At 39.8% G+C, this 20000-nt stretch overlaps 2 protein-coding genes across 8 annotated transcripts in view; one reads left to right on the top strand and one right to left on the bottom strand.

Annotated features, from left to right (window-relative positions):
- Rnf170 (ring finger protein 170) overlaps positions 1 to 20000 on the bottom strand; it is a 25470-nt gene that overhangs the window by 1141 nt on the left and 4329 nt on the right. For 6 of the 7 annotated variants that reach the window (XM_031339413.1, XM_031339415.1, XM_031339416.1 and 3 more), the window contains exons 3-8: positions 18299 to 18439; positions 16291 to 16366; positions 12902 to 13010; positions 6209 to 6282; positions 2526 to 2636; positions 1 to 119 (exon numbers count right to left, since the gene is read on the bottom strand). The exon at positions 1 to 119 is cut by the window's left edge and continues 1141 nt beyond it. In XM_031339413.1, the coding sequence (XP_031195273.1) occupies positions 1 to 119; positions 2526 to 2636; positions 6209 to 6282; positions 12902 to 13010; positions 16291 to 16366; positions 18299 to 18432 (623 nt within the window). In that variant the 5' untranslated portion in view covers positions 18433 to 18439. The remainder of the gene's footprint in view (positions 120 to 2525; positions 2637 to 6208; positions 6283 to 12901; positions 13011 to 16290; positions 16367 to 18298; positions 18440 to 20000) is intronic. The other variant, XR_004109827.1, reaches the window with a different exon arrangement.
- Positions 5407 to 5831, top strand: LOC116069078 (60S ribosomal protein L35a-like). The gene has a single exon (XM_031339420.1). The coding sequence runs from the start codon at positions 5451 to 5453 to the stop codon at positions 5781 to 5783; it is 333 nt and encodes a 110-aa protein (XP_031195280.1). The 5' UTR covers positions 5407 to 5450; the 3' UTR covers positions 5784 to 5831.

Raw genomic sequence — 20000 nt, 5'->3', positions numbered from 1 at the left:
GCTCCCATCAAACACAGCATTATCCTAATGCGGAACATCCAGAAGAGACCACCAACGGAAAACACTTCCCTGAACGCGTGTCTCAGCAAGGTGGGGAGATCCAGGATTCTTTCCATAATCTGAAGGAGGAAAAACAAGTAGTAGACTTAGCATCTAAGATATCAAATTAAAAAGTAATATAATTTTCATATAATGTACAGATTCAGCTAAGATGAATTAGTGTTTCACACATTTAATACCAGACTTTCCAACTATGCATTTTATTTAGAAATTAGTTACTAGATTTTTTTTATAAAACAGGTCTTTTGGGGCTGGAGAGATGGCTCAGTGGTTAAGAGCACTGACTGCTCTTAACCGAAGGTCCTGAGTTCAAATCCCAGCAACCACATGGTGGCTCACAACCATCCGTAATGAGATCTGACTCCCTCTTCTGGAGTGTCTGAAGACAGCTACAGTGTACTTACATATAATAAATAAATAAATCTTTAAAACAGGTCTTTTACAGACAACTGAAAAGCAATAAAGTGTTGGGTGCCTCAGCTGCAAAACGTCGGAGCTTGCCACTAGAGATTCAACTCATGCCTGCTGTGCCTGAAACAAAGGCTCACTACTATGAGTTCCGCCTTCGAAGATTCCAGAGGAAAGTACACCTGCTGGCTGGCACGTATACAGCCTGAAGACATCTGTTGTTGACCTCCTCCCCCACTGTGGACTGTGCCTCCAGCCACTCCCCTGAGCTGAGACCTGAGGGACGCCCTGAGTCTCCACCTTCAGCCCAGCAGCCAGCTTCCCTTGGACTTCCCCCTTGACTTTGTTTGGACTCTTCCTGACTCCTCCCGAATTCCTTATGTTATTCAAATGTCATTGTAACCAGAGATTCAGTTTGCTCTCTTGTATATAAATGCTGAACCCTCAAAGTAAAGGAGAGCCTTGATTGGAAACCCTCAACTTGACTTCGTGTCCTTTTGTTCTCGAACTCTGTGTTTCAGGTCTCCTTTCTCCCTTTGGTCAAGGCAGAACCCGGTTCATGAAACTGCGGGACAGTTTCAATAAAGTATCAACATGATTAAAATGTGGGATATAGATTGAGAACATATTATCTGAAAGTCTGATATTTCAAATGCTACAGATTTTTAAGTGTTCTAAAACACACACAAAAAAAAAAACTCTAAAATCTAAAAGCTTTTGAGCCAAAGTTTTGGATTTCAAAACATGTTAAACTTGTGACTTTATGATTTTCAAATTCAGGAGGCTCTATTTGTAAAATCCATGCAAATAGTCTGAAATCTGAAAACTCTGGTCTCAAGTATTTCAGATAAGTGGTTCTATACCTAAAGTCATCCAAAACTCAAGGTACTGATCAATAATCTACTAAAATAAGCCAAGAAACTGTAAGCCAGGAATGGTGGTTCACACCTGTAACTCCCAGGCCGGCAGGCAGGAGATCAGTAATAGCTCAAGGCTAGTCTAGGCAACAGAGTAAGACCCTCTCAAAAAGCTTATGTGGGCTTATAGTCCAAGATTTGTTCCCAAGTGTCAGATTTACTATCAAGATATATCTGGGTTGGATTGAAAACCAATCAATGATTAGATGAAGTGACGTTGGGGTACCACTTCCTACCAAGCTAGAAGCAATTTAACAACAGCCTGAGTTTTTAACTACATGAAAAAGGCCTATGTGATAATAAATAAATGAATGAATAAGAAAGGCGGACTATGTACAAGTTTTATAGCACTGGGGATTGGACGTAGGCCCTTGGTAGGTAAGTGTTCTAGCCTGAGCTATATCCTTAGCTCACCTTTCACTTCTTATTCAGAGAGCATCATATCAAGTTACTAATGCTGGCCTTGAATTTGTGATCCTCCTGCCCCAGTCTCCTGAATACCTGGGATTATGTCTGTTTCACCTGACTGGGGTATTATACACTAAAAAACGAAGTAAAGTGTGAGTGTGTGTGTGTTTCATTTGTACACGCACATATCTTGGGGCTGGAGCGATGGCTGAGAGGTACACTTGCAATTATTGTTTCTAAAACACTGAGTGGCTCACGATCACCACTCCAGTTGCAGAGGTTCTGATGCCCTCTTTAGGCCTGCAAAGACACCTACGTGCACATGATGCACATGTATACATACATGCAAGCACACATATATACATAGATTAAAAACGGCTCAGTCGAAATGCAGCAAAGGAACTAAGTATGGTGTGGCACATGCCTTTAATCCCAGTACTTGGAAGCCAAAACAAGTAGAGGTCTGGGATTTCAAGACTAGCCTAGTCTACATACAAGTTCCAGACACCCAAGGCTACATAATGAGACCCTGTGTTTAAAAAAAAAAAAAAAAAAGAATAAATAAACAAACTCTGCCCTCTGGGAGAGCTAGTGATTGGCATGATGAAGGTTTAAACTTAGTCCAAAACACATACTAAGACTTTACAAGTTCAATAGCTGGTTGGAATATATCTGATTTTACAAAAGTATAAAGGCTCTCTCTGACGTTGTACCTGCTATAACATTACTTACAGATCTAGGCTGCCCTGAGAATCTCCGGTTATAATCGTTAACATCTTGACGTAATCTTACAACATCCTGAGATTGATCATCTTCACCAAATACTGTTAGGAGTAGAGTCACCTGTGTATTACAGGAAAAAGCTGTTACACCTTCTGCACCATTATTATCAGTTTTCACTTTGTGTTGTTCAAGAGAATGACAAAAGCTTCTGAATGCGTATTTCATTCATTCCTTTGAATAAAGGCAACATGGGGGAACATGTAAGTAATTACTGCCTTACAGTAAAATGTAATACAAAATGTAATTTTTAGTTCCTCCAAGATAAAATGGGTTCCACATACATATACTTACTCTAATATTTTCCTGTTCATATCAAGTGCCACAGTTCTCTGGAAAAACATATACTTGAAGGTAAAAGGATTATGGGAAAATCTTCAGTAACAAAGTAACATTAAAAATATAAACCTATCATTTTCAGAGAAAAAAAATGAAACACTTCTGACTGCTCGTTTTACTCACATTTGGCACATCTTTGAGTGCTGACACACTACAGAAACTAAAGGGTTGTACGGTCTGACTCTGAAATCAGTCCCTTTGTAATAAGGAGATGTAAGTCTTGATACTGTTATAGAACAAAGGTTAGTCTTGCTGCTTTCATGACCATGGTAAAGATGGTTAACAGTTGCCTAAAGACAATACAGGGACCTTGGAAAAATATCTATAGCTAAGAATGTAACAACCTATAAAGAATAATGTCTGATAAATACAATCAGATAAAATGGAAGGGGCTAAATCAGGTTTAGTGGGCTGGAGAGATGGCTCAGTGGGTAAGAGTGCTGAGTGCTGGCTGCTGGCTGCTCTTCCAGAAGTTCTGAGTTCAATTCCCAGGAACTATACAGTGGCTCACAACCATCTGTAATGGGATCCAATACCTCTTCGGACTTACAGAGATATGCTTGCAGACAGGGTACTAATTTACAGAGAACATAAATAAATCTTAAAAAAGAAAAAGGACAAGTTTAGTTTTGGATCATTCTAGATGTTTTTTTCCTTCCTGAGAACAAGAAGATATTTTTCAAAGTTAAAGAAAGGAGTGATTAAGTGGTAGGGACAGCAGATACAGTCACTCAGTTCCTTACCAGATTTGTTAATAAAAATGTAGTCTCTAACATAAGGCACTTATTTTAAGTCTCCAGCAAGATTTAGCCCTTAACGTCAGGACAGTCAAATCCAATCTTAAGAGATCTAACCTTCGTGGTCTTTTCGTTCTTGTAACTATTCTTTTCTCAAAGCTAATGTAAGGCTTTAGAACATGAATTGTTTCTTTAAAGTGCAGTCTTGCCAGGAATGGTGGTGTACAACTTTAATCTCAGCACTTAGGAAGCAGAGACAGGTAGATCTCTGTGAGTTCAAGGCCAGTCTGGTTTGCATAGTAAGTTCTAGGACAGCCAGGGTTGCATAGTGAGACACTGTCTCAAAACAAATGAATGAATGTAATTGAGCATCTCCTATGAGCTAGGCACTATTAGTGGTATACACATATGGAAAAAAAGATGGCACAGCCTCATTATGAATGCCTTCCACATCTGCACGAAGACAGCAGGCTGGCCTGTCACATGCACTGCAGGTGGTATCACAACTGGGCTTTCCCTTGGGAAGAATAAGGAAAGAGAATAAGAATAAGGAAAAGTCTTGAGGTACTGGTAGGAGTGTTTGGTAAGCTAATGTACAGAGAGGAGACAGGTGTGCTCTTAGTCAGCCAGCAGCCTGCCTGTTATTTCCATGGCCATTCGCCAGTCGAACAGTGCTTTCTACTGTCTTGCCTCCAAGTTAAATGACTGAAATTATGGAAGCAATGGCTACGGGACTAAGAGAGCTGCATCACCTTCCTACTCCCTAGTCGGTTTTCAGTACAACAAACACTCTAGGAAAGCCATGGGCAAAGTAAAAAAGTGGGCCGAGGGTGTGTGGAGATTGGAATAGGAATGGTCCCCATAAGCTAATATTTTTGAATGTTTGGTCATTAGAAAGTGGTACTACTTGACAGGGATTAGAAGGTGTGGCCTTGTTGGAGTAGGTGTGGCCTGCTAGAGGAAGTATGTCACTGGGGGTTGGGTTTTGGGGTTACAAATTCTCAAGTCAGGCCCAATGTCTCTCTCCCTGCTGCCTGTGGATCTGGATGTAGAACTCTCAGCTCCTTCTCCAGCACTGTGTCTTCCTGCTTGCTGCCATGCTTCCTCCCGTGATGATAATGGGCTAAACTTCTGAAACTGTAAGCAAGCCCCAACTAAATGCTTTCCTTTATAAAATTTGCTATGGTCACGGTGTCTCTTCACAGCAATAGCACACTGGATAAGACATGGTGGAACTCATTTTTTAGTTTAAGATACACTGCCTGGCCTCCATGTTTCTGGCAAAAGGTAAGAACTATTGGCAATTAGCTTATGGCAAATGAACTGCCCATGTCACACATCAAATTAGCCACAGAAACAATGTTGGAGGGACAAACCACCTTTCCTTCTAACCATGTGGGAAAAAGTAAAAAGTTCTGACATAAAGTTTGGAACTACAGAAATAAAAAAGAAACAAGAAGAAAGTCTGGCTCTCTGCTCTAACAGTAACGGGAAAATGATTGCTAAAACAAAGGAAACATGCACTATAAGAATACTTGTGTGGCTTCATTATTAAAGTTCAAAGAAAATGGGACAGGTTAAATACTTAAATATTTTTAAAAGGAACAATATATTTTTTCAAAAGAGAACAGTATGTGAGAAAAACTCACTTATCTCTTGTTTTTCACTACAACTGTAGGATTTCAAATTGAATTCCCTTTTTTATGATACCCTAGTGATTTTTTAAAATGTTTTTTTTTTTTCTTTCCACCATCTTGGCGCCGGTGGAGGCCTGCTGGGAACAGGACTTCTAAAAGCAAGTATGTCTGGAAGGCTGTGGTGCAAGGCCACTTCCGCTGGCTACAAGGGAGGTCTCCGGAACCAAAGAGAGCACACGGCTCTTCTTAAAATTGAAGGCGTTTATGCCCGAGATGAAACTGAGTTCTACTTAGGCAAGAGATGTGCATATGTGTACAAAGCAAAAAACAATACAGTGACTCCTGGAGGCAAACCAAATCAAACCAGAGTGATCTGGGGAAAAGTAACTCGGGCCCATGGAAACAGTGGTATGGTTCGCGCCAAATTCCGAAGCAACCTTCCTGCAAAGGCCACTGGACACAGAATCCGTGTGATGCTGTACCCATCCCGGATTTAAACTAATGGAGAGTAAATAAATAAAAGTAGATTTGTGCTCTTGTAAAAAAAAAATGTATTTTTTTAAAAATTTAGTGAAGTCACAGATACAGTAGGTAAAAATGCAATTTGGCTGGGAAAGTAATTCAATTTAAATTTAAAACTGCTAATACTGGGCAAGAGAGCTGGCTCAGTGGTTAAGAAAACTTCCTACTCTTGCAGAGGCCTGAGGTTCAGGTCGCAGCAGCATTATGGTAGCTCACAGTTACTTCAACCTTCAGTTGAGAGGAGCCAGTGCATTCTATGACCTCTATGTACTCTTGCATACAGGCTGTGTACTTACACTCAAGCACACACACATATAAGAAGACATTTTACTCCAAAAGAAGCCCTAATATTTATAAAATGAAACACCATAAGTGATACTTTATATCTAGAGAACACTACCGTTTGTCTACAGATAGGACAACTGATTGCACCAAGCCAGGACCCGTATCGCCAGTATGCAATTATGCAGGAACCTAGTGGAATAAGAAAACATCAATAATGAAGCTTTAAAGTTCATATTTGCTGGTCGAGTTTCCACTATATTGTTTTATTACATTGTTTATCTACATTTCTTATTAAATATTCCTTGAAAATTTTATTTCATCCAACCAAATCTTCAGGTAAATTAAAATTTGGCAATCATTCCCAACCACTAAAAAAACATTTTTACTGTGGCTACTAATTAAGCAATGGACATTTTTATATAATACAAAGCAAATATTAATCACCTCAGTTACTGAGGCCTCAGAGAAAACAGCTTCCTATGTAAAATAAACATGATACAAACTGTAAGATACTATTTGTTCCAAATGTGATGTATTGGAAAAATATTTATTTTTAGGAGTTCGCTGACCCAGCAAGGTGTGGTGACACATACCTATAATCCTAGCACTTGGGAAACAGAGACCCCTGGATTTCAAGTGAGAGGGCTCCTTGGGCTACCCAGTGAGACCCTGTCTCAACAATATCAAGGTTTAAAAAGCCAAATTAAATAACCTGTGGTGGATATAATCCCTTCACTTAGGAGGCTGGTGAGAGGGTCAGGAGTTTAAGATCAACCTCAACTACACAGAAAGTTCAAGGCCAGCCTCAGCTACATGAGCCCTTTCCTCTCTGCCACTCCAAAACCTGACAACAAATTACTCAAGTAGTGGGCACTTCCTTGATAAAATACTTAGCTTAGCTTAATGTCTGAAGTACTTGTACTAGGTAATGCTCATGAGGATGGCGGAGGTAGCTCAAGCAGTAAAGTCTTTACTGTAGAAACATGAGGACCTACCTCGGGTCTCATGATCCAGTGTAAAATAGACATCGTGGCACACACATGTGAGCCCAGTACTGGGGAGGCAAAAAGAAGAAGGATCCCTGGGGCTCACTGACCAATCAGGCTAGCCTACCTACCTGACAAGTTCCCTAATAGTAAGAAACAGGACCACCTCCCCGACCCCCAACATCAAGAAAAGGCTAGGCCTGGGAAATTGCCAAGTATGGAAAATCAGAGCAAGGAAGAGGACTTGATCCCATGCTCATTTTGTTATTGCTGTTGTTTAAATCCAGGCTCTCCAGTTTGTGCCTATGATTCCAAAGCAGAAAAGGTGGCAAGATGAAGATTCCTGGACTGTTATGACCAGCATGTCTAGCCAGATGAGCAAGCTCTAGGTTGAGTGAGAGTCTCTTCTCAAAAATAAAGTAGAGAGTGATTGAAGAAGATATTACCCCATGCATGCACACCCATCCCGCCACCCCCATACACAAAAGAAAAAGTAAAAAAGAATGGTAGACAGTATCCTGAGGACCAACACCTGAGGTTGACATAGGACTCTACAAGCACCCACATCCACACCACATCCACTTATATACCTGCATGAACATACACACACAGCAACAAAACAACCAAAGATGGCAACCCTGCTTGAAGACATAATTTATATGACTTCACAAGTGGTAGGGATACTCAGTAGATGGAACACTCAGCTTCACTCCAGTAACATGAAGGAACATTTTTACTGTCTGAAGCGTTCACAGGACCAAAGGGCTTCTTGTAGTCTAGTCAAGTACTCTAATAACTGAGCTGCATTCCCAGCCCATGTGCCTTACTCTGACCTCTCCAGGACAGAAACCAAGCGACACACTCCAATCAAGTAAAAGATAGTAAATCTTTTTGTTTGTTTGTTTTTGGTTTTTGGAGACAGGGTTTCTCTGTGTAGTCCTGGCTGTCTTGGAACTCCCTCTGTAGACCAGGTTGGCCTCGAACTCAGAAATCCACCTTCCTTTGCCTCCCAAGTGCTGGGATTAAAGGTATGCGCCACCACTGCTCAGCTTGAAGATAGTAAATCTATTTTTTTTTTTTTTAATGTATATAAGTACACCACTGCTCTCTCCAGAGACACCAGAAGAGAGCACAGGATGTATGGTTGTGAGCCACCATGTGGTTGCTAGGACTCAGGACCTCTGGAAGAGCAGTCGGTGGTCTTAACTGCTGAGCCATCTCTCCAGCCCTGAAGATAGTAAATCTTAAGTTGTCAGGAGTCTATAGTGCCAGCATGAGGGGTAGGGCACCAAGGCGTCTTGGCCAACTAGTCTAACCTAACCACTGACTTCCAGGTTGGTGGGGGTGGGGGGCAGCTGGGAGTGCTGGGGGCAGGACAGCTAGAGAGACTAAGATAAGCCAGGTGTGATGGCACATACCTTTGATCCAGCATTAGGTGGATCTCTGAGTTTGAGACCATCCTGGTCCACACAGTAAGTTCCGAAAGAGCCAGAGCTACATTAATAGAGAGACTCTTCCCCAAAAGCAAACAAACAAAAAACAACAGCCACAATTACAAAAGATGAGCAACAACACCAACCTCTACCTCAATACACGTGTGTGGACACATGGTATGTGCGTGCTCACACACATGCACACAGGTATGTATGCCCACACAAATACATGAACCTGCCTGTACACAGATAAATATGTACATGTGCATATATACACGTGTATATATACACAAAAAGAAATCAATTATTAGTATTATTATTTTCATCTCAAACTATGTCTTAGCTGTATCTATGACCTTTTTAACCCAAAATTCAGCCTATTTTGACAAACACTACATTCATTTAATCTCAAGTATCATTTCCTCTAACTAGAGTGTGGGTGTTCTTATTTTATATAACACCTTATTTTCTGTAATTATGTAACACCACTTGTCTTCACTGAAAAACTATGACTCAGCAGATTAAATGCTTCAGTTCATCTGCTACTTGATGTCTGATGTTGTCTTACTCAAAAGTATGAGAAAAGTGGAGTGAGAGAGGACTGAACTTTCATCTGGGTCACAATCGCTCTCAATCTATTTAGTTGCAAAAAGGAGAACAAAATCTCAGGCTTGAGAGAGAGTTAAATAATGTAGATTATGGATGCAAATAAGATGATTCTTTTGCAGCTTATTGGAACTTACTGTAATGGAGCAGAGGTGTTATGCTACATAAAGAAAGACTGAGCTGGGTTAGTGAGATGGCTCAGCAGTTAAGAGCGCTGACTGCTTGCTCTTCTGGAGGTCATGAGTTCGGATGCCAGCGACCACATGGTGGCTCATAACCATCCATAATAAGAAACAAATAAAAAGCCTATGGGCCAGAGCAAGCTGGGCTGGATTGAGTGGGGCTGGAGCAAGAAGGAGAAGGGGGGGTTGAGGGAGTGGGGGTGGAAGAATTACTGAGCTAAGAGTTCTTGACACATGTAGTGTTAACATACTTGATCTACTGTCCAGAGAAAATTTTTTGAGAAATTACGTAAGAAGTTGTTTACCTTTAGATCTACTAAACAAAGTAAATAAATGTAACATGGCTTAGTTGGCAGGGGTATCTTAGCATGCACAAGGCCTTGGGTTATCAATACTCCTTAGCACATAAACTAGGCATGGTAGTGCATGCCTGAAATCTCAGCACCTGGAAGGCAATGTGGATCAGAAGTTCAAGGTCATCCTGGGCTACATAGCACATTTGAGGCCAATCTAGGATACCTGAGCCACATCTCAAAAGACAGACGCACCTACCAAGTAGAGCAGGATATCAGAAGCAATCTACCCTATTACCTCAGACCCAGAGGTAAAAGCAAGAACACAATACAACTATCTTTCAATTGACAGGATTATCCACCCAGTGAATTAGCTAAGCCTGAGTTGGCAAATAAGTTCATTTTGCCTGCCAAGCCTTACACAGTGCCAACACCTGCCCAGAGGATGATTAAGGCCATGTTTAGATTCAGGAAAAGAAGGTCAAATGTATCAGGAATGCCTACTACACTTTTGAGAGTGGGAAGATTTCTGTCTCTCCTGACGGCCATTAACTTCCCTCTCCCAACTGACTTTTGACTGCTGTTTTTCAGCAATCCAAAAGATAATTAATAGACTGATACTGGGCTGGGCAGTGGCCTCAGTGAACAAAGCCTTGGCCACATAAGCCTGTGGACCTGAGTTCAGAGCTCTAGACTCTATGAAGGCCGGATGCAGTGGCTGTAATCTCAGTGCTCTCAAGACTGGATGCAGACACAGAAGAAATGGAGACATCTGGCACATGCAGAGGTGAACAAGAAATCCTTTCTTTTTTCTTTTCTTTTTTTTTCAACTCATAAAGATTATTTCTTTTTATTTATTTATTTTTTCTTTTTGTTACACGCCAGATTTTATTCCCCTCCTGGTCCACCCTCCAACTGTTCCACATCCCATACGTCCTCCCTGTTCCCCTGTCTCCACAAGGATGTCCCCACCTTCCCACCTCCACCCCACCAGACCTCTAAACTCCCTGGGGCCTCCAGTCTCTTGAGAGTTAGGTGCATCGTCTCTAACTGACCCTAAGGAAATTGTTTCTTAAGGAAAAAGGCAAGGACTTACATGTAGATTCGTCAACCTATACATACTATGACATCTGGCCACAGAAGATCTAAACCAAAACAAAAAAATAAATAAATAAAAAAAGAAAAGCTGAGAGATCATTAGCAGAGCTCAGAGAAGGGCTAGGCAAAGTTCCTAAGAGAAGAGCTGTCCTCCCTTGTCAACAGTGAGTATTACATTTTAACAGATAACTCAGTGTTGCGTCGTATGTTAGGTATGGGGGGAAAAAAACCTTAGTGAAGTTGGGCACGGTGGTGCACACCTGTAGTCTCAACATTTTGGAGGTTCATGTAGGAGGAATGCCAGTTCAGTGTCTGGCTGATGTACAAAGCAATATATTGTCTTTAAAAAAAAAAAAACAATCAAAACTAACACCATGGCTGGGTCTGATGGTAAATGCCTTTAGTCTTAGCATTTAGAAGGCAAAAGGAGGTGAATCTCTGGAAATGATGCAAGCCTGGTCACATAGCAAGTTCTAGGCCAACCAGGGCTGCAAGGTGAAACCCAGTCTTTAAGAACAAAACCTTGGAGAGTTTAAAATTAATGGTTGCAGGAAGGTAGAGCTAGATTCATTATAATAATTACAATGTATGGAAAACTCAGCATTGCAAGGCAGGGATTTCAAATGTTCAACCCCAGCAATATCAATAATACATCTGCAAGAATTCCATGAAGTTAACAAAAGACACAAAAGGGAGGACACTAATAAAGGATCATTATACGCTATTTTAAATTAGTCTTTAAAATTGAGAACATATGGGAATATTTAAGACCAATCTTAATTGTATATACTAAGCGATTGAATGCTTCTAATATCCTATTCGTTAGCCATTTTTATTTAGTATCTGTAGGTTCAAAGATAAAACATAAAAAGAAAAACACTTTGTTATTCAACTTGCAACTAACAGAAAGGACTGTCACTGAAAAGTAGGCCTAATGACTGGCCATATCTAAGTTAAGAGGAGTTCTTAGTGTTCATCATCCTGTAAGCCACCAATTGCAGCAGAATTAAGCATAGAGATTAAAGCTAGCTCTAGGTTGCTCTCAGCTGGGTTACCCATTACAAAACTTCTTGTGCTGGGCAGTGGTGGTGCAAGCCTTTATTCCCAGCACTTGGGAGGTAGAGGCAGAGGCAGGTGGACCTCTGAGTTCAAGGCCAGCCTGGTCTACAGAGTGAGTTCCAAGACAGCCAGGGCTACACAGAGAAACCCTGTCTCGAGAAAAAAAACCAAAAAACAAAACAAAAAACAAAAAACTGCCTTCTCTGAGCCTCAGTTTCTGATTTGTGGGGTTGGATAAGATTAAGTATTAACCTTCCTGTACAGTGGGCACATCCCAATCTTGTAAGGTCATAAAAAATATTAATTACTCTCTGAAATCTTTCTGGGGGAAACACAATGAGTAGAAGGTACCTCTTGTTGATACTAAATGTGAATATATTCCCTCTTTAAGCTGGTATGTGTTCTAGGTTTCGAATTTGTATCTCCAGCACCTGAAGGTTACACAGAAAGAGTAAAGACAGGTGGTAGAGGTTTGTGGCTTAGTTCTTGAGACAAGAATCTTGCCATGGAAATCTGAATAACATGAAAAACTGACAAAAGTTGAGAAGGACACAGTGGGCACATAATGTTACTTGCAAACTTGAACTATTCTTCCAAGAAACACATTGCTAATGATCTAGAAGTTTATTGAGTTTTATTTTTTTTTCTAAATCTTGGACCCCACAAATGCTAACACACTAAACAGAAAATAAATTATGATTTAGTACCTGTCTCTGTGTGTATACAACCACATGCATGGGAATATACTTTTTTTATTTTTGGAGACTGGGTCTCAAGTAACCCAAGCTGGTCTTGAACTTGCCTTCTAGCTGAGGGTGTCTTTGAATTCCTGATCTTCCTTCTTCCACTGGGTACTAGGATACAGGCATATGCCACCATACCTGGCTTATACAATCCTGGGGATCAAGCCCAAAGGCCCAGCCTGCGTGATAGGCAGGCACTCTACCAACTGAGCAACATCCTCAGACCTTAGAACATAACATACTACAAAATATACTATCATTTGGGGGGCAACAAGAGCAGGACTTTCAAAGCAATCTACTTATCTCGGAAAATAAATATGATAAGAAGATATGAGCAATCTAGCCCACTAACAATCCACATAGGTCTTGTGCTAGTTACTTCAACCAAGTCTGCTATCTTTTGCTCACCACAAAAGAGATGGCCACAGTTTGTTTCAACCGGAAAGGAGGCTTGATGCAAGCAGATTGGACAGTACATCTCAGTGTAGAACTGCTGTCGGGCAGGAGCAGGGACATCCTGGTGAGAGAGAGGACACAGACATCTCTCAAAACAGAAGTTACACATGCACAATAGTTTAAGATAATGCAAGCCTGAGAAGTCTGCAAAGATATTATTTTATTTTAATAAGTGTCCTTCACTTTCCTCCCTATACACAACTTGAAAACAAAATGTAGATTAACTCAAAGCTAGCTTTTTTACTTTATTAAAATGCATATATTATTTTGAATTCTACAAGCTACTATACAAACTAGAGAATCAGAAACACACTGCTTCAGTGTAACTCAGTGGGAGAAAGAACACCTACTTGGCATGCATGAGGCCCTGGGTCTGATCCTCAATACCATCAAAAGAGAAAAAATAGCAAACTATCATTCTTAATATACACTTTAAATTTTTTTAACATTTTAAACAACTTTTTTGGATTTTAAAACAGAGCCTTCCTTTGTAGCCCCTGTCAGACCTGGACCTTACTGCAGCAGTTCTACCCAGCTTCTAGCATTACCAGAATATGTCTGGCGTCATCTCTTATGTCCTTTTCATTGAACACCTGTCCCCTGTTAAGTTCTGCACATCTGATCTGTCTTCCACAGGAGTTAAACTTCCAGTTAAGATTATTTGCTCATTTCACAAGTAGGAAAAAATGAACACTTTTGATAACTTGAATTTGGTCCTTTGCAAAGTCATCCTGGTAAATGTTAATCTGCTTTCCACTGTACATGTCTGTAATCCCAACAGCTAGGATGTGGGGGCAGGAAGGTAAGATTTCCAAGTTACCCTTGGCTACCTAACAAGTTCCAGGGTTGGGCTACAATGAGACCTTGTCTCAAAAACCACAAACTAAGCAAATATATAACGTATGCATATTCCTTGGCTGTATCACTGTTGTGATCAGATAGTAGTGTTAAGAGAAATTATAGTACAAGTAGCACACATCAAATATGATTCTGGACTAAAAATGCCATGAGGGCAAAACTCCACTTATAGGATTCACTGTAGTACCTAAGGACCCAGAAAACTATCTAGCACTAGCACAAAACGAACCCCTTCATCAAGGGCTGGAAAGCTGTTCTGCAGTTTAGGGCATGACCTGTTCTTGCACTTCATGCATTTGGTGCCAGCATCCTCATGATGGCTCACAATCGCCTCTCACTCTAGTTGCAGGGCTCTAACATCTTCTGGATTCTACAGCACCAGGCACATACACGATGCACATACATTAGGCAAAGCACTCATCTACATACAATAAGTAGGTATTAAACTTTTAAAAATAAAATTATCATAGAAATCAAAAGTAGTAAATATAAACTTAATTATAAAATGAATTAAAGAATTTTTAATACAATGCTAAGATACTATAATTAGAATTTTTATTTCTTAAAACAGCACTAATTACTAAAATAATTGAAGGTAACATTGTCATTCCAGTGTTATTACAAAATGAAAATATTAAAATATTTAAATATTGCCAGGCAATGTTGGCATACTCATGAGGAAGAGGCAGGCAGATCTACATGAGCTGGAGACCAGGCTGGACAGCCAGGGCTACACAGAGAAACCCTGCCTCAAAAAAAAAAAAAAAAAAAAAAAAAAAAAAAAAAAAAAAAAAAAAATTAATTAATATTAAAACATAAACTTCCACCTTTCTTGATGTTTTTTAAAGAATATAACAACAAAAGCCTAACAGAATAGCTCATATCTATAACCCCAGTATTAGGGAAGCAGAGGCAAGTATGTCTCTATGACTTTAAGGCTAATTTGGTCTACACAGCAAGTTCCAGACCAGCCAGGACCATATGATTCTGTCTCAATTTAACAAAAAAGAGAAAAAAAACAAGAGAAAAGAAAGAAAAAAGGAAGTTTCTTTTTTTTTTTTTTTGGTTTTGTTGAGACAGGGTTTTTTCTCTGTGTAGCCCTGGCTGTCCTGGAACTTACTCTGTAGACCAGGCTGGCCTCGAACTCAGAAATCCGTCTGCCTCTGCCTCCCAAGTGCTGGGATTAAAGGTGTGCGCCACCACCACTTGGCAAAAAGGAAGTTTCTATTTCATTTCAGTTAAAGTCAAACAACAAATACAAAAATTGTTCTCTTTTAGAACAAGTTAATAAGAACCATGCACGTCACTGTAACTGGACTCCTGGCTACTCCGGGCTCTTCCTTCTTCCACCCTCCAACCCTAACACTAGGTAGGAGAGAAAAAGGGTTAGGGCGATGCTATCGCTAGACTACTTCCTGGCTGATTAGGGCGTCAAGTTCCTTGGGACAAATTTGATCTTCTCTGTCCGGACATCTCATTTCTTCTTTTCTTCTCTTTGCACCCGACTGCTTGACAAGCTGCAACCAACAGCATCCAGCCACCAACTAGCCAACCAGCAGCCATCTATGGGGCTCTAGCATTTAGACACCCTCTGAAGAGTCCCCAGAATTCCAAACATCACACAGCTGCTGTCATAACCATGCCTCTGCTTAAATCAATGCAAATCATAGAATGTGGAGAATGTGAAGTAGCACCATATCCCACACCTACGGTTGAAGTGAAAACATATTCCCAGAATATTTCTATGTTTTTCAAAGAAACCAAAATTCTCACTGCATGTACTGTATAGATTAGGACTAGTCAACATGCTGCTGGGCTGATGGCTCTTGCCAGTAGTTCCAGCACTAGAGGTTCTAGTGGTCTGAATGAGAATGGTCATAAAAAATTTGAGTGCTACGGCTCTGGCCAGTGGAATTGTTTTGGGAAGGATTAGATTTGGCCTTGCTGTCACTCAGGCTGGGCTCTGAGGTTTCAAAAGCCCACCTGAAGCCCAATCTCTCACTCTGCCTCCAACTTATGGACACGATGTAAGCTCTCAGCTACTGCTCCAGAGCCATGCCTCCTGTCTGCTGCCACGCTCCCTACCATGACAACAATGAACTAACTCTCTCAAACAGTAGGCATGCCCTCAGTCAAACGCATTATTTTATGAGTTGCCTGTAACTGGACTTAAGTTACAGCAATAGAAAAGTAACTACGACAGAGGTAGAGTCAGGAAGATTGGGAATTTAAGATCATTCTCAGCTACCCAACAAGTTCCAGGCCAGACTGGAATACATGGGATTGCCTTACTGTCTGCCCAATCCCCTCAAAAGAAGAAAATGTGCTTAATCTGAAAATATATAATCTGAAGAACAATATAATATAAGGAGTAAAGTAGCTGATGTTTCTTAAAGTTACTTTCTAATGTCTTATTACCACTTCCTATAATAGGAAACTACGACATCCCCTCATATAAATATATATATACTACATCACCATACCTGCTCTGTTTGAAATTGTTCTCGAAGCACTCTGACTAGCTCTTGGTTTTCTGGATGAATGTTCTGCTGTACATTTCTGTTGGATAGAATTTATAGTTAGATTGACCGATCTGCTTTATTAGTCTAATTTTTGACGCTGAACTATTGACAAGCAAGGGTTGATGAGATGGTTCTGTGGATGCAGGCACTTGCGTGCAAGCCTGACAACCTGAGTTCAATCACCAGAACTCATGTCAAGGTGGAAACAGAGAACTGATTCTACAAAGCTGTCCTCTGACTTTCACATGCACATCATGGCAGGCATCCAACACTATTAATAATAATTTAAAAAAATTAAACCTCATTTGTTTGTGATGTACATTTATGCATATGAGTATGGGTGTGTGTGCTATGACACATGTATGGAGAGCAGAGTGTAATTTACAGGAGTTGTGTCTCTCCTACTGTGTGAGTTCTGGGACTAAACTCAAGGGATCAGGTATGGCAACAGTATTTACCCACAGACCAGTCATCCTGGCCAATAAGTAATTTTTTTTTTTTTTAAATTTAGAAAAAGAACTACATGGGGTCTGGAAAGATGGTTTAATGGTTAAATACACTGGCTGCTCTCCCAGAGGTCTTGAGTTCAGTTCCCAGCAACCACATGGTGGTTCATAACCCATCTATAATGAGAGCTGATACGTTCTTCTGGTATGCAGGCATACACGCAGATAAAGTACTCATATATATATATATATATATATATATATATATATATATAATATACATATATATATATATATAATACTTAAGTACTTTCTTTTAATCTTTAAAAGAAAGAAAGAAAAAGAACTACTGGTGACTTAATGTAACAAGTGTAACTGATGATACACACCTGCACTCCAACCCCACAACTGTGCATTCTATTCTAGGCTCCTCTGTGACAACTTCCTCCCAAATCTGTGATCATCAGCTGACTTCAGGTTTAAATGATAAATGATAAAATCCAGATGCCCAGTATCTTAGGAATTTATTACAAGCTAATAAGTAATATATAGAACAATTAACACATTTCTTTCATGAAGTTTCTTTAACATAAGCAATTAGAAAATTATACATCTGAATACTTTTCCACATCTAATTGGGTCTTTCTCCTAATTTTTCATGTTTAAGGAGAAGGGAAGACAGCAGAAGTTAAAATTATGTATATAATAACTGTGCTGATTGGTTTTTGTCAAACTGACACAAACCTAGATATATCTGGGAAGAGAGAATCTTAACTAAGAAAAATGCTTCTATAAGATTGGCCAGTAGGAAAGATTATAGGGCATTTTCTTAATTAATAATTGATGTCCAACTCACTATGGATGGTGCTACCCTGGTCCTGGATGGTATAAGAAAGCCAGCTAAGCAAGCCATGAGGAACAAGCCAGTAGGCAGTGTTCCCCATGGCCTCTGCTTCAGTTCCTGCCCTGAGCTCCTTCTTGATTTCTCTCAGTAATGGAATATATATAACCTGAGAGCTGCAAAAAGAAACTCTTACTTCACAAGTTGCTTTTGGTCATGGTCTTTATCACAGTAAGGGAAAGCAATCTAAGACATGAGCATACCATTTAAAAACTACAATGGAAAATCAGAAGCAAGAAGTTGTCGGCTATAAGAAAAAGAGATTAGGCCAGGAGAGCATCGGTATTGGTGATGAGGTGGGGGTTTTGTTCTTATTTGTGTTTGTTTTCTCTCATTTTTCCATTTAATTATTTTGGATATATTATCCATATCACCCATTAGCTAGTAGATTAAATTATAAAAAATTTTAAACTAGGATACTCATAGGAAATATTACTATTTTAGTCAAAATGGAAACTGAATTTAAATATTCTCAGGTAAGTCAGGAAAAAAATAAGGTAGCATTCAAAGCTCAATGGAAAATAAAATATTTTAGCCACTGAGACCACCTATGACTAGAAAGAATTAGTCATCGACCTTTAGAAATACTCAGTACTTGAAGTCATTTACTTTTTAGTCTCACCTGAGAAGTGCATACAGGAGAGTAGCGATCAAAGCAAAGCTGACCACCACTGCCACAAGTACTTGGTCACTTACTCCTTCTATAACTGAATCATCCTGCTGCAAACTTTGAACTTCACTGTAGTATTTGGCCATTACAGGTCTAAAATATGAAGAAGTGAAAATGAAATATATCGATAAGAGCAATGTAAGGATGGCTTATGTCTAGCATACATAACATTTACATAGCATGCTCTTTAATACATGCACCATTAAGAACAGCTCCAGTTATGGTTCTCCTACTGATGAGTTTTGTTTTGTTTGTTAATTTGCCAGAATCTTTATTTGGGGGGAGACAAAATACCATTTTCTTTAAGGTAAACAACTACTTTATCATCCATGTACATATTTTTAAAGTAAAATTTTTAAAAATACCTTTTCTGAATGGCTGGAGACGTAGTTCAGTTGGTAGAATAGTTGCCTACCATATACAAAGTTCTGGGGTTGCTCTCTTAAGCTTTGTAAAACTGAGTGTAATCATGTATTGTGTATGGAGGCCAAGACAAGAGGATCACTGCAGGTTCAAAGCCAGGTTGGATTACTAGGTGGGGGCAGAGGGGGTATTACTGAAATAAAACCTTGATTCTGTTTAGGGTTAGTTCCTTTAAGGAAAAGAATACTCTTCTACCCTGGTTGCTCATTTCTAACCCAATATCAAGTAAAGTATCCAAACAGATCTCATCCCCGTCTTAGCATAAAAGAGTTACCCAGCACGTGCTCGGCACACACAACTTAGTGACTCACCAAGCTTAGAGTACTAGTAATTTGAAAAGCGGAATTCACTTAGGCAGCAAGCCTTTTATCTTTCTAGTGAATCCATTTGAATTAATGCAAGTCTAGAGTTGAAAGCTATTAGCCAAACCTGAATGAAGCTTGGCTTATGCTTCAAAACCCCTTGACTGACAAGGCATAAAGGAATCACTTTGAGAGTACATATATGCAGTAAAGAAGGAAGACTCCTTCCCAAATTCTGGAGAAAAATGATAGTACCCAATACTACAAGCATGGGAGGAGACAACCCAACTACACTGTAGGCTAATCACAGGTAACTCTCCCCAACACCTCAATGAAAAAAGCTCAAAGCCTTATATGGGAACCAAAGGGAAATGATAGGAATATTCAATTAAGTATGTAATAGTATAAATAAGATTCTGAATTTATGTACATTATTGGACTGAAAGGTTTTATCGAGGGCTGAGGACCTACCGCAGATGACAGAGTGCTTGTCCAGCATTCAATTTCAATCCCTACCACAAAATAAAGTGGTCCACACCTGGAATCCCAGCACTTGGGAAGTAGAGATGGGAGGATCAAATAATTCAAGGTCATACTTGGCAACACAGCAAGACACAACTAATACTAGTTTAGGATGCATATGCCTCTGTCTTGAACAGTTCTATCCAAAATCATGACTTTGATCTCTCTTAAGAAGAAAATACTAAGTGTGAAAAACCACTACTCTTGAAATGGATCTGAATTAGCTGCTAGTCAATTATCTCTTGTGGGAGAAACCTAAGCAAAGAAATGTATCAAGGGTAGGTTTCATCAACTTTATGTAGAGTGCCAGCCTGAAATACAAGGAACTCTTAAGGACAGGTTTCAAATTTCCACTGTAAAATTCTCATTATGAAACTACATACAAGGAAAGAGAGACAGAGAAACAG

This window comes from Mastomys coucha, unplaced genomic scaffold (genome assembly GCF_008632895.1).
Source record: "Mastomys coucha isolate ucsf_1 unplaced genomic scaffold, UCSF_Mcou_1 pScaffold22, whole genome shotgun sequence".
NCBI lineage: Eukaryota > Metazoa > Chordata > Mammalia > Rodentia > Muridae > Mastomys > Mastomys coucha.
The sequence above is the reverse complement of the archived record's forward strand: the minus strand, read 5'-3'. Positions and strand labels throughout refer to the sequence as shown.